The 11,383-nt window shown below is 49.4% G+C and overlaps 5 protein-coding genes across 5 annotated transcripts; 3 read left to right on the top strand and 2 right to left on the bottom strand.

The window, feature by feature from the left end:
- Positions 1-262: 262 nt before the first annotated feature.
- EDB91DRAFT_1299798 (uncharacterized protein) lies at positions 263-2,117 on the top strand (the record flags this gene model as incomplete). The annotated part of the gene is made up of 7 exons (XM_041324964.1): positions 263-328; positions 395-715; positions 789-895; positions 942-1,007; positions 1,059-1,135; positions 1,188-1,547; positions 1,615-2,117. 7 exons carry the CDS (start codon positions 263-265, stop codon positions 1,749-1,751), a joined length of 1,134 nt encoding a protein of 377 aa, XP_041174368.1. The 3' UTR covers positions 1,752-2,117.
- On the bottom strand, positions 1,956-3,903 carry EDB91DRAFT_1148171 (uncharacterized protein). Its single transcript, XM_041319321.1, has 3 exons — positions 2,842-3,903; positions 2,369-2,780; positions 1,956-2,315 (listed from the first exon to the last, which is right to left on the bottom strand). Exons 1-3 carry the CDS (start codon positions 3,683-3,685, stop codon positions 2,204-2,206), a joined length of 1,368 nt encoding a protein of 455 aa, XP_041174367.1. The 5' UTR covers positions 3,686-3,903; the 3' UTR covers positions 1,956-2,203.
- A 918-nt stretch (positions 3,904-4,821) lies between these two features.
- On the top strand, positions 4,822-5,092 carry EDB91DRAFT_1251244 (uncharacterized protein; the record flags this gene model as incomplete). The annotated part of the gene is made up of 3 exons (XM_041323355.1): positions 4,822-4,851; positions 4,891-4,965; positions 5,024-5,092. 3 exons carry the CDS (start codon positions 4,822-4,824, stop codon positions 5,090-5,092), a joined length of 174 nt encoding a protein of 57 aa, XP_041174366.1.
- Positions 5,093-5,490: 398 nt separating this feature from the next.
- Positions 5,491-7,583, bottom strand: EDB91DRAFT_1299792 (major facilitator superfamily domain-containing protein; the record flags this gene model as incomplete). Its single annotated transcript, XM_041324963.1, has 7 exons — positions 5,491-6,024; positions 6,077-6,626; positions 6,685-6,844; positions 6,897-7,031; positions 7,095-7,255; positions 7,306-7,371; positions 7,425-7,583. 7 exons carry the CDS (start codon positions 7,581-7,583, stop codon positions 5,777-5,779), a joined length of 1,479 nt encoding a protein of 492 aa, XP_041174365.1. The 3' UTR covers positions 5,491-5,776.
- An 859-nt stretch (positions 7,584-8,442) lies between these two features.
- EDB91DRAFT_1251242 (uncharacterized protein) lies at positions 8,443-9,531 on the top strand (the record flags this gene model as incomplete). The annotated part of the gene is made up of 4 exons (XM_041323354.1): positions 8,443-8,649; positions 8,706-8,860; positions 8,921-9,008; positions 9,064-9,531. The coding sequence occupies 4 exons, from the start codon at positions 8,443-8,445 to the stop codon at positions 9,529-9,531; spliced, it is 918 nt and encodes a 305-aa protein (XP_041174364.1).
- Between the last annotated feature and the right edge of the window lie 1,852 nt (positions 9,532-11,383).

The raw sequence follows: 11,383 nt of genomic DNA, 5'->3' as shown, positions 1-11,383 counted from the left end.
TGCTTTGCTCTACGTCCTGTATTTCGCTCAGTTGGGCGCGTAATCATTGTCACTGTATCCATACTTATCATGTAAGAGCTCCTCTACTTGTTTGTGTAGCTGACGTGGGTAGTGCGTACAGGCGGCTTCGTGATGCCCCGTGTGGAAGTTTTGCCTCGTTGTCATCTGTGTTACCCTCATGTCTGTTGGTACTCAAATCCTGTCATTTTACTTTTTTCTAGTGCAAAAGACTTTCTATTCTTCTGCTTGAGTCAGCGAAATCATGCCTGAGGAAGATTATGACATCTACGGCGAATACGAAGCTTATGCTGCTGTCAGAGCCAACCAGGTGGGCACATAAAATGCGTCTACTTGGTTGAGCACCTAATTGGACTGACTGTATGCGCGCTTAAAGGGTATTGAGGGACAGGAATTCGACGCAAAGGAAGAGCCGGTGGAGGCTATGACGACCGAAGTCGAACCCTCGATAGGTGAGAAACGGCCTCGGAGCGATGAAGATGAGGAGGAAGAAGCAAAGCCGTCACCCGTCCAAAACTCGCCTCAGGCCCCTCACGTTCAGTCAGTCCAGCAAGGTCCGGTCAGGACCGAAGGTATCTCGCATGGCGTCGTGAACGGTAACTACAACGCCGTAGTGCAAAACGGTGGTCAGATGGGAGGCGGGATGGACCCGTCGATGGTGGGCTATGATGCACTGTATATTGGTGATTTGCAATGGGTCCGTTTGTCCCGTCGTTTAGAATCCTGTGTATATCTTTCTAAGCCTGTTTTGGTGCTTCTCTCTCCTACAGTGGACGACAGATGAGGACCTGCGTCAAGTCGCTCTTAATGTCGGCGTGTCAATCGATCACCGTGACATCACCTTTTCTGAACACAAGGTGAACGGCAAGAGTAAAGGGTGAGCAGCTTCTTGGCAAAAGTGAGGCGTCACTCAGTCGCACTAGTATTGCCTACGTGGAGTTCAGTAGTTTCGAGAACGCCAACGCCGTCAAAACATGGTTCGATAATAAGTATGTGGGGCCTGCCGCCTTTGCAGATGCCAAAGCTGACCTTGCATCCAGCGACTTCCAAAATCGACGTGCTACAGCAACTCTGACAAATTCTTCGCAAGGCAATCCGTTCCGTACACTCCCTAAAGGTCTGTTTATCGCCTAGGGCATTGGATCAGCTTTGTTTAATCATGACTCCAGAACCACCGCCACGAGATACCCGAACCAGCCAACAAGCAACCCCTGTTCCCACCTCAGGGACAAACATGGGCCGCGGCTCAACAGGGAACTTCCGCGGTGGTACTTCCAACCAGATGGGGGGAGGTATGATGGGTGCACAAGGTCGCGGGGGCGGTATGACGAGCAACATGATGCGCGGTGGCATGCCCACAATGATGGGTAACATGGGTATGGGCATGGGCATGGGCGGCATGAACATGATGGGAATGGGGAACATGGGCATGGGTATGGGAGGCTTCGGTGGGCGCGGCGGCATGATTCCCCAGGGACCCCGAGGAGGTGGTATGATGGTGGGTGGACGTGGCGGCATGGGAGGAATGGGTATGGGCTTCTAACGGTCTCCTGCATGTGGATTGTTGTTCTTACTTGCACTTGATGTACTCTATAGGTATGGGAATGATGGGAGGACGCGGCGGCTTCGGCATGCAAGGTCACTTCAATCCAGCGTTCATACAAGGGCAGCAAGGCGGTCAGTTCGGTGGCGGCGGCTCAGATAGGAAGCGATTCCGAGCGGACGATAATTGATGATGCATCAAGGCAAGCGCCATTCAAAACACCTGTGGATCGACGTATCTAAGTATTTATTTATTTCTATCCTCCGCTCCTTCGTATCGTGCGTTCAGCATTTTAACTTGTTGATATTTGCTTTTTCCTTGTCGCTGTTGACATTGCTGATGTTCAATAACCTATCCTTGTAATATTGAAACATGCGTCGATCTATTCTGTCTGCTGGTGAACTAGGAAGGTATTGCATTGCACGAAGAGCATGGGTACGACTGCAGAGACTGAATACATGGTGTAACATATAAACAAGATTGCGTTGGCTGATAGAACAAAAGTGATGGTGATTTATGATTTATGGTATGCGTATATCACATCTAAAGCATCAAGAAAGACAACGGGGCAGGTTCCACCATCCATGAGGGTATGAAATGTCCATGAAATATAGCATGCCGAAGTCAGAAAAATTCCTTGCCTTATCCCCGCCTCTCCTTCATTTCCCTTTCCTTCTTCTTGCGACGTTTCTCTTCCTCGTGGCGTTTCTCCTGTTCAAGGGCCGCTTCATCCTCTTTCCTGGCGAGACGCGCACTACAAATATCTTTGTCAACGATGGTATCGTCGCCAAAGGTGGAATCACTGACCTTCTGAGTTCCTCCCGCTCAAGAACGCCAGCATCGACTTCCATATCATCATCGTCGCTATATACATCCTGTTCAACGTATGCACGGCGGTCCTTGCCGAATAGTTTCCAGATTTCATTACTGTAAGATTCCGCTTCAGCTGAGGCAGGACGCCTCTTCGGAGGAGGGGGGGATAACGAGGAGGATGGGGAACGGGGTCGTTTCTTAGTTGGCCCGGCGGAGCGTGCTGCAGCTGACGTTTTACAGGCAGGCACCTTCATTGAAGCAGTCGAGGTTGCAGTCGACCTGGGTTTCGCCTCAGTCTTTAAAGACTTTGAGCTATCTGCGCTTTTGGACTGGGAAGTCTTTGAAAACGATAGGACAGCAGACTTTGGAGCAGCTGTGCTCTTGGGGGGGCCAGAGTGGGCTTGTCCTACAAAGTCGCATCGAAGATGTAACAATGATGTGAAGGATGTTGCCGACAAAACACTCACTGGATGAAGGGCTAGGGGAATTGGAGCCAGAAGACGCTCTAGATGGGGCAGCCGTAGATGCCTGAGCACTAGCCTTGCTTGTCTCCTTCTTCCCCTTACCAAACCAGTCATTGAACTCTTTGGCGTCGTCGCCGTCCAACGTTGCGGTTTTCGCCTTGGCTCTGTCCTGCAAAATCTCGTCTATGGTCCGCGTATCTCGCTTGTGGACGTTGAGCTTGGTTAAGGTATTAGGGAGTGCAGCAAGGCGAGCCTTGACAGACTGCGAGCTGTTACAGCTGTCCGAGTTTGGCGCTGACGTGGCGTCGATGGCGCCTCCTGGAAGTCGCCTGCCGGCTTTGTGGTAGCCGGAAGATGTGCCAGCCCGCTTAATGGCATAACCCCTGCGCATGTCGGCTTCAAGCCTGCGCCGCCGTTTCTCCTCGCGAGTGAGAGCCATGGCTGGAGAGCCGGAACGGGAGCCGCTCTCGTCGTCTGACGGCAATCTGCGCCTGCGAACGTCGTCCTTCGAGGTTCCGTTGGACGATGGCCACTTAGGGCCCAACTTGGCCTTCTTTGGACCATAAAGCAACGCATTGCGTTGTTCCTCCTCCCGCCTTGCCTGCTCTTCCTGCATGCGTCTCATCTCTGCTTCTCTCTTGAGCAACAATTCTCGTTGCTTCTTCTCGTCCTCGAATCTCTTCTGTCGGAGCTTGGCAGCTTCTTCACGCTCCTTTTTCTCAGATTCCTCCCGCTTTTTCCGTTGGAGCTCCTCGTTACGTTGTCGCTGCTGTAGAGCGCTTTGGACGGCGTTTTGGGACTCCTTAGTTTGTGAGGCGCTTAGCGCCATCAGAGCAGCGAATGACATTATGGTAGTCAGGCTCAGCCTGTGGATAATGTAGAGTTAGGTGAAAGCGAACGAGGGGCGCTCAGCAGATATGATGGTGGGGGTTCGAGGGGCAGTGCCTTGGCTTAAGTATGTGCCACTGTGTGGGTGGCGGTGTGAGTTACGGTGGACAGCTGTCACACTTTCACAAGGGGCTTTGTGACATGCTGTGACAAATCATCCGAAAAGTATGATAGGGGCTATGCACTAATTTGTAATTTGTCAATTTTCCCTGCGCCTCTGCAGCGTGAGTGAACTCTGATAAAATAACACATACACCACGATCTGGCTGGTTGATGTCCGTCTGGCCTAAGTCTTATCAAAGAGCGGTTCCGAAAGAATTAGCTAATGATGGAAGCTCTTTTGTGAGCTCTTGAGAGGAAATTAGAGATCCGAGAGTATCACGAACAGTCAGCGGAGTCACCTTCCCGGAGAAAGAGGATGTCCGCTCGGAGGAGAATTAGGCGACGTTGAAGCATACTCGCCTTAGTGAGGGGATGATATCTTCTTTATTTTGCATACATAAAGTTTCGAACTTTTCTTTGCAGTACTGGGCCCTTGAAGATATTTGGTTTCCCATGCTGTCAATGACATCACGGAACTGCTGCCGACTGGTCCATCAACCAATCGTAAGCCCTTTTTAGCATCATTCAATCTACTGATCTCCCGTGTGCATTCGCTAATTGGTGGATGATATAGATTCATATGGATACCACCTCTCACCGTTTCCCAAAAGTCCCTCTGACAACAGAGAGATGTCTACTCGCCATGACCCGGATTAGAAAGACCGCCTGGGAGTTGCAGTCCGTTGGGCATGGGATATCGTCCTACCAGTTGACCGAGAGCGGATGCTTTGCTGTTGGGCACTTAGGCATTAGTATTACCCATTCAAACACAACTGATACTAAGTAGCATTTCCGATACAGTTGACTGTCATCTTAACACGAAACCAAGCTCATCAAAAAAAGAAAGGGTTTCAATGCGATGGCGGCCCCCTCTTATGCCCCCCTGCGTGAAATCCTGAAATCCGCCTTCACGAGCCTGGGGGAGATGTTCATGTGATCTTTAACGACCATCTGATCGTACTTCAGAAGCCTGTCACGGAAGTCCTCCTTATCATGCTCAAAGACCCCAGTCATCGCGCAGAGGTGTTCGACATCCTTACTCAGTTCAAGTAATTGACCAAGAGGATGCTCGTGTTTGGGCCTACGCTGGAGGACGAGAATCTGATTGTTCTTCTTGCCGACTGGGAGAGCGTTGAGGTAGGCGTGGAGATTATCGTGATTTTGGATCTACTGATGCTATATTTGACTTCTATAGGCTCCTTTGGAGACGGTCGCTAGTCCTGAGCTACAAGCTCTGACTGAACATCTATTCACACTGCCTTGACCCCTTACCACTGAAAGCAGTAGTTGATGTCGCATACAAAGCAAAAATTGTATATTATAAGATCCTGCATCATGATAGATTGATACTTTATCCATTCAAATGCTGAGAAGGTCCAATAAGAATAACTCCAACAGTGAGACACATCAGCCGAATCATTGGAGGAACAACATAGTGAAGGGAGATGTGATTCCATTCGCAGAGAGAAGTAGAACATACATCAATCCGCGTAGTCACTTAGTTAGTCGACCATAGGCAAAATATACGCAATAGATCCTAGAGTTTATGGACAATTCATCCACCAACTCGAAACTGAACCTGTGGGATATGAGATAAGAGGCGATGTCTTGACTATGAGCAATCGATGCGTCATGCAAATAACATAATAAACATTGCATGTTGGTCAGTTTGAACTTTGGGGTAAGAAATATCCGGGAATGATTACAATATCTGGACTTACCTGGGGTGCATCAGCATTGACCATCTGATGTCCCAGGTATTAGCTATGTTGGATCCTGACTCAAAATGCAACACTATCAAATAAAAAAGACGCAGTGGAAAATCTCCCAGAACTCATAGGTCAAGACTAGTGAAATACGAAACTCGATGACAATGTCCGCGAAAAGCTCTTTTGATCCAAGACACCCTCAGGGGCCTCAGGGAAAACACCCGCGGGCATAAGATTCGTTAACGTCGATCCCACAATCGTCGGGGAAGGAAGAGCGACGCGCAGATGCCCAGACAGACAAGGGAAATCATATAATAGTAGACGATCCATGCTTGGTGAGGGTTCTTGATAGAGAGCGAGAATATAGATGTGGCGGATGCGGGACCGATCGTTCGGACGATCGAAACACCCAGCTGAGCGATCCCATTCGTTGCGCCAAGAGATGCATGGTTCGGAGACGCTGCGGCGATATAAATAAATACGCAAGCTGAGGGGGATCATGATCAACGCAAAGAATCGTGATATAATGCGGAACTAACAATACGCCAGATTTAATATCATCGAGAGAACAAGTTGCAGGCCGACAATCACCCATACCGTGAGGCTCAAACCCTGTACCCTGGCCACAGCATTGAGGATGGGGAGAGTGATGATCATCGGGACTGCAGCAGCCATTGCCGCAGAATAGATCGTTTTTGAGCCGAAACGATCATGGAGATCGGCGAAGAAAAAGATCTGGAACAAGCCGTTGATGACACCATAGATAGCTAGAATATTGCCGATGCGTGGGGGATCTAATCCCAGCCCACCGAGTTCTAGCGGTGTGGCGAAGAACAGAGGTTGCACAGCACGAAATGCGATATCGAGAAGTGACAAAGCGGCATAATTTCCAGCAGCTATGATCACTTTGGGTATCAAGAGCGAGCGAAGGGGTAGTGGCTTGGAGTCAGCGTTTGCACACTGAGCGGTATCTTCGGTGCATAGGGAATCAGTTGATCCTGTGGGTGTCACGGGGACCTTGACAGGGGTGGAATCTTCGCAATATTTCCCCTTGAGCAAGCGCCCGAGAGTCACCCTGGCAGGCACAGTCTGTCAATCAAACGTCATCAACTTATTATCCTCCTGCCAACCTTGCATGTTAACGTACCTCTTGCAAGAAAAGGAACGTGACGACCCAAGCCAATGCGGAAAAGGTGGCAGGTACAGCACATGCGAGGAAATAGGGATAAGTCTTCAAGAATTGGGAATGTCCGAAGATGTTCGGAAACCGATCAACTGGTCGGGATAACGATCCGCCTATAAGGGGGCTGCGAGGGCGTCTTATTTCCAGAAGCGATGTGAATTATCACAGGAACATACCCAAGGGTCCCACCACTTGACCAAGCTATTGGCATATACGCATATGCCTGGGCTAAGTTGGTAGAGTCGGTAATCTCTACCATCATACTTTTGATTACGCCAATATTGCCATTCAATGCACCATTTAGAGCACGGCTGAGTATTAGAAAGTGTCGGGAATCAGAACTGTGAGTGACACGGGAGAATGAATGATCGAACCTTAATACGAGTCCTAAAAAGGTTCTGGATAGGCCGAAACAGTACATTGAGATAGATAATCCGAAGAGGCCTGTCAAAATGACAGGTTTCCGTCCGATGTGGTCTGATATACGACTCCAGTGGAGAACGGTGAGAGCTTGGGTAGCAAAGAATAGGGAGTGCTGCACATATTTGAGCCCGAAGATATACACATTGTTCAAATGAGACTCACCATAAGTCCGACGTAGTGGCCCACACGGGTTTCATCGCCATTCGTAATCCCAATGTCTCTTATCAGCTGGCACGCACGAGTGTCAAAAACTTATCAATTCGGCTGCGAAAGAAACATACCTGAGGTGCAAAGGGGGATATAACTTGGGAAGTAAGTGGTTCTGCGAGCTGGAGAAACAGTATGATAGAGAATTGACGCCAAGGCAATGGTGTCCTAGCCTTCTTCTGCTGCACGGACTGTAGCAATGGCGTCTCCTCATCCACCTGCTGGTGGGACATGATGGTTCGCAAGAAGGAATTGAAGAATGAACGGCCGAGGACTGCCTAGAGGTTCTGTGGAATGGTACATAAGCAATTCAAGTTGGCAGGTGATAACCGAAAAATCCGTGCTACCTTTGTCATGACATGACTCACACAAGATACTTCCTTAAGATCATTGTACGACAGTGTATGACCAACACTTTAATTAATAAGCTGTCAACTGTTTTCTGATCTGAAAGACCGTATTGAGATCGCAGAACCAAGTTGCTATCTGCCGGCCGTGACTCTGAGTCCCACGTCGAAGGTGCTGAAGCGGGCTTTCGACTCTCGATGGTGATGACTGTGCCCAACTTTGGAGTCACAAAATGACATGCCGCATTTGAAATTTAATTGCCTTCTGGCTTCTCGGACTTGTCTCGGACCGATGTATTTTTGGTAGTCCACTCTAGCGGAACCAAAAGATAAACTTTGCTTTTCCTGCACGTGACAGTGACACGCTCGTTGACCGCGAAGACGCGACTCGACTGTACGAAAAGGTGAATTGCAGAAATAGATGCAGGTGACTGGCGTTGGAAAATCCATATCCTGTGGGTTGATGGTGCCGTGGCATACATTGCAAAGGACAGCCATGGCACGTTCCCCAGTCCAACCCGTCACTGGCAGGCTCAAACCTTGGGCAAAATGAGCTACCGTTCATGGCAGAGCTCTGAAAATCCACCGTCCACCCTGTTGTTCTTTGTCTTATACATTCCGTCCACAAAGCGGAAAACGTCGGTACCTTCCGATCTAAAGTCCACAACGCTTTGGTGTCTATATCATCTCAGCCTTGCTTTGGTTAATTTATATCTTCACGCCCCTCATCTGTATCTTTACCATCATGCCTCTCAATGTGGACAAGCAACTTCCCTCTTTGCCCGGAGACTTGAGCATAGATCCTGCCTCAAGCCCCACGCTCCTGGCACCTCCGGCTACTGGTGGTCGGGTTAATATGGCACGTCCCCGACCAACACTCAACTTCGAGAAGCCTTTATCATCCGAAGAGCTTGCACATCTACGCGATCACTGGAACGAAGCTGCCTCAGCGGTGAGTGGCACCTATCCTATCAGATGGTCCATGATCAGCTCACTCATATGTTCCAGCGGCGCATTCGCTTTCAGCGCCACCCAGTAGATCATGATCGCCTGCGGTCTGCCCCCTTACCAACTTCCGAAGCGGAAAATGTTTCAGGAAGCATTTCACGTGAAAACGACCCTTCTACGCCCACGCCTCGGAAACGATGGGGAATCTTCACCAGGTGTGCATGATCTCACCTAGATATTCAAGTAATTAATGCGTACGTGTTGCGAACAGAAAGACTGACGGTAGATGCCCAGAAGATAGACGAGCAAGCACCAAAAAACCCCAAGCATGTCCGCTTCCAGAACGTCTTGAATACAGGAAACGTAGCGAAGATCGACGGACAACCTGAACGCGGCTACCAAAGCTGGTGCACAACAGGTGTCTCCTGCCGTACATCCCATGCCGCGCGAGGCCGCCGCTTCTACTCCCACAGTCAGAAAGCCCACCGGTACTCCTGTCACTCGGCTCGATCAGACTGCGCAGGAACTGGGGATTGACCTGAACGATGGAGGTATTTATCTTACTCTCGATCCCGAATGGAGATCCTCCAGCGGCGAAGTCGTCCTCACATTCTTGTCGCCAATTCCTGACGTGACTACCAAAGCATCAAGCACCTCCAAGCGTATCCGCTCCAAGAAATTCTCGAACATAGCCAAAGCAGCAAGATCGACGCCCAACCTGAACGCGGCTGCCAAAGCTGATAAACAAAGGGTGTCTCCTTCTGTGCATCACATTCCGCGCGAGGCCACTGCTTCTGCTTCCGCAATCAAACAGCCCGCCAATACTCCTGTCAATCAGCTCTATGAGGCTGTGCAGGAATTGGAGATTGACCTAAACGATGGATGAATTTATCTCACTTTTGATCCCGAATGGAGATCCTCCCGCGACAACTCGGAAGTCGCCCTCACCTTCTTGTCGCCAATTCATGACGAGACGCCAAACTCGGCCCCCATCCCCCGGCGCCGCTCACTGAGCGAGCTACAGTCTGGGCAGAGTTCCCCAAATCCTCGCGCCACAAAAAGGGCCAGGATGCAAGCTGTTGATGAGCTGCATTCTTTCCTTGGCTTTGACGATTGAGCTGTTGTAGTTATTCTACATCAGTTCCACTACCACTCCTTCATTCTCTACCACTGCGCATTCTGTTCAACTCATTGATAGCTCTGTTATACTTATGACCATTCTACGATATTTTCACGCCGCAACCCTTTCATTGCCACTGGGCACAATGTTCAAGTCATCTGACAGCTCTAATTACTCTTTCGTTCCCACTGATCACAATATGTATCCAGCTAACCCATTTGTTTGTATCGCTATCATCCTTCAATGTATATCATGCTAGTCTGCTAGGTATTGCGCTAAAATTAATATTGGCCCTAGGATCTCCTAGGATCTTACGCTGAGGCGCGGATCTTGCCGAACGCCCGGAGAACTTCGAGATACTTATCATCATCTGACTCTTTCATCACACAAGTAGCGGCGCAAGTCCAAGTTACTTCTCAGGCAAGGCGATGTACATTGACAGGGGAGGACGACAATGTTGTATATATATTTATCTTGGCACTGATTTGGAGTTCCGGAGTAATTTTGAAGAGAAATAAATAAACTAGCGTCGTGTTGCACTACGCTAACTTGGAACTAGCGGCCCGCCTGTACTCTTTATTAGAAGGAGCGAATTGCTTCCTTCTTCTATAGGGGAGACTAACCCATACTTGACCCATATTTGCTAGACTGGTGACCAGCCCGCCCGCGCATCCGGAGACTCTTAATCAGTCATCCCGGTTCCTTTGCATTGATGCTGGATCCAAATGCCTCTGATCCGAACAGTGCGATTGGGTACAGATCATAATCAGTGCTTTATTGATAGTTTCACCGGATTGATGGTGCCATGCGGACACGCTAGGTCCCTAATTCTGCGCGCGCACACGCACTGCCACACAGTACAGACCGACCTAGATACGTGAGCGCGAGCTGCCAGTGCTGTACCACGCGACCAACTCTTCCACCAAGATACACAATGCACTGCATGTCGGTATTTAGGTTACCGGTAGAGGCGTTAATGTTACAGCCTTGGGTATGATGGCATCAGTGATTAACGAAGCTTGGTACAAGCATAAAATAATGCCTACACCGACACCATTACGACCTTGTGCCAGGGATCGCAGTGCACTGATGATTGATCACACAGCATAAAGATAAACGTGGCTGTTATACATAGGCAATCTCCGGAAGTCCGTATGATTACCTATAACGAGTAAGCTTTAGATCGTCAACCGGGAAGCTGATTCCCCGACCCAGCGTCAATCATTGCGCCGCAGATGGGTGCCAAGTACTAGTTATCGACGTACAACATTTCGACCGCCGGATGTAACTCCCACTGATTGAGATTAGTAGCCAGACATGCGCATGCGGTCCCCACAGTAAGATCCAATTCTCTGTCGTTATTGAATGGACACCGCAGCCTTTGACAGACGATTGAAGGTATGCCACGACACATCCTTGAAATGAAAGCAGGTATAACCCGAGTCTTGAAATTATACTGTTTCCAAGACTACACGTGGACCCAGTCAGGACGACCACATGATTACGCCCATGTGTCGAAGGTACACTTCACGATCATGTTCTCGATATCGATCATGACGTCAACGGCACCTGAACCGTTAAGTTGCAACATTACTGCATTCATAGCGCTTGTCGCAAA

The sequence above is a fragment of the Suillus paluster genome (assembly GCF_016628075.1).
Source record: "Suillus paluster strain FC165 chromosome Unknown EDB91scaffold_52, whole genome shotgun sequence".
Classification (NCBI taxonomy): domain Eukaryota; kingdom Fungi; phylum Basidiomycota; class Agaricomycetes; order Boletales; family Suillaceae; genus Suillus; species Suillus paluster.
Note: the sequence above shows the minus strand (reverse complement) of the source record. Positions and strands in the feature narration are given on the sequence as shown.

Excerpts from the sequence above, each read along its gene's own strand:
- EDB91DRAFT_1148171 (XM_041319321.1), bottom strand. The coding sequence starts at position 3,685 with ATGTCATTCGCTGCTCTGATGGCGCTAAGCGCCTCACAAACTAAGGAG. Across the intron at positions 2,781-2,841 it reads TTCCCCTAGCCCTTCATCCA|GACAAGCCCACTCTGGCCCC; the intron begins GTGAGTGTTTTG and ends GCGACTTTGTAG. Across the intron at positions 2,316-2,368 it reads GAGCGGGAGGAACTCAGAAG|TGCGCGTCTCGCCAGGAAAG; the intron begins GTCAGTGATTCC and ends AGATATTTGTAG.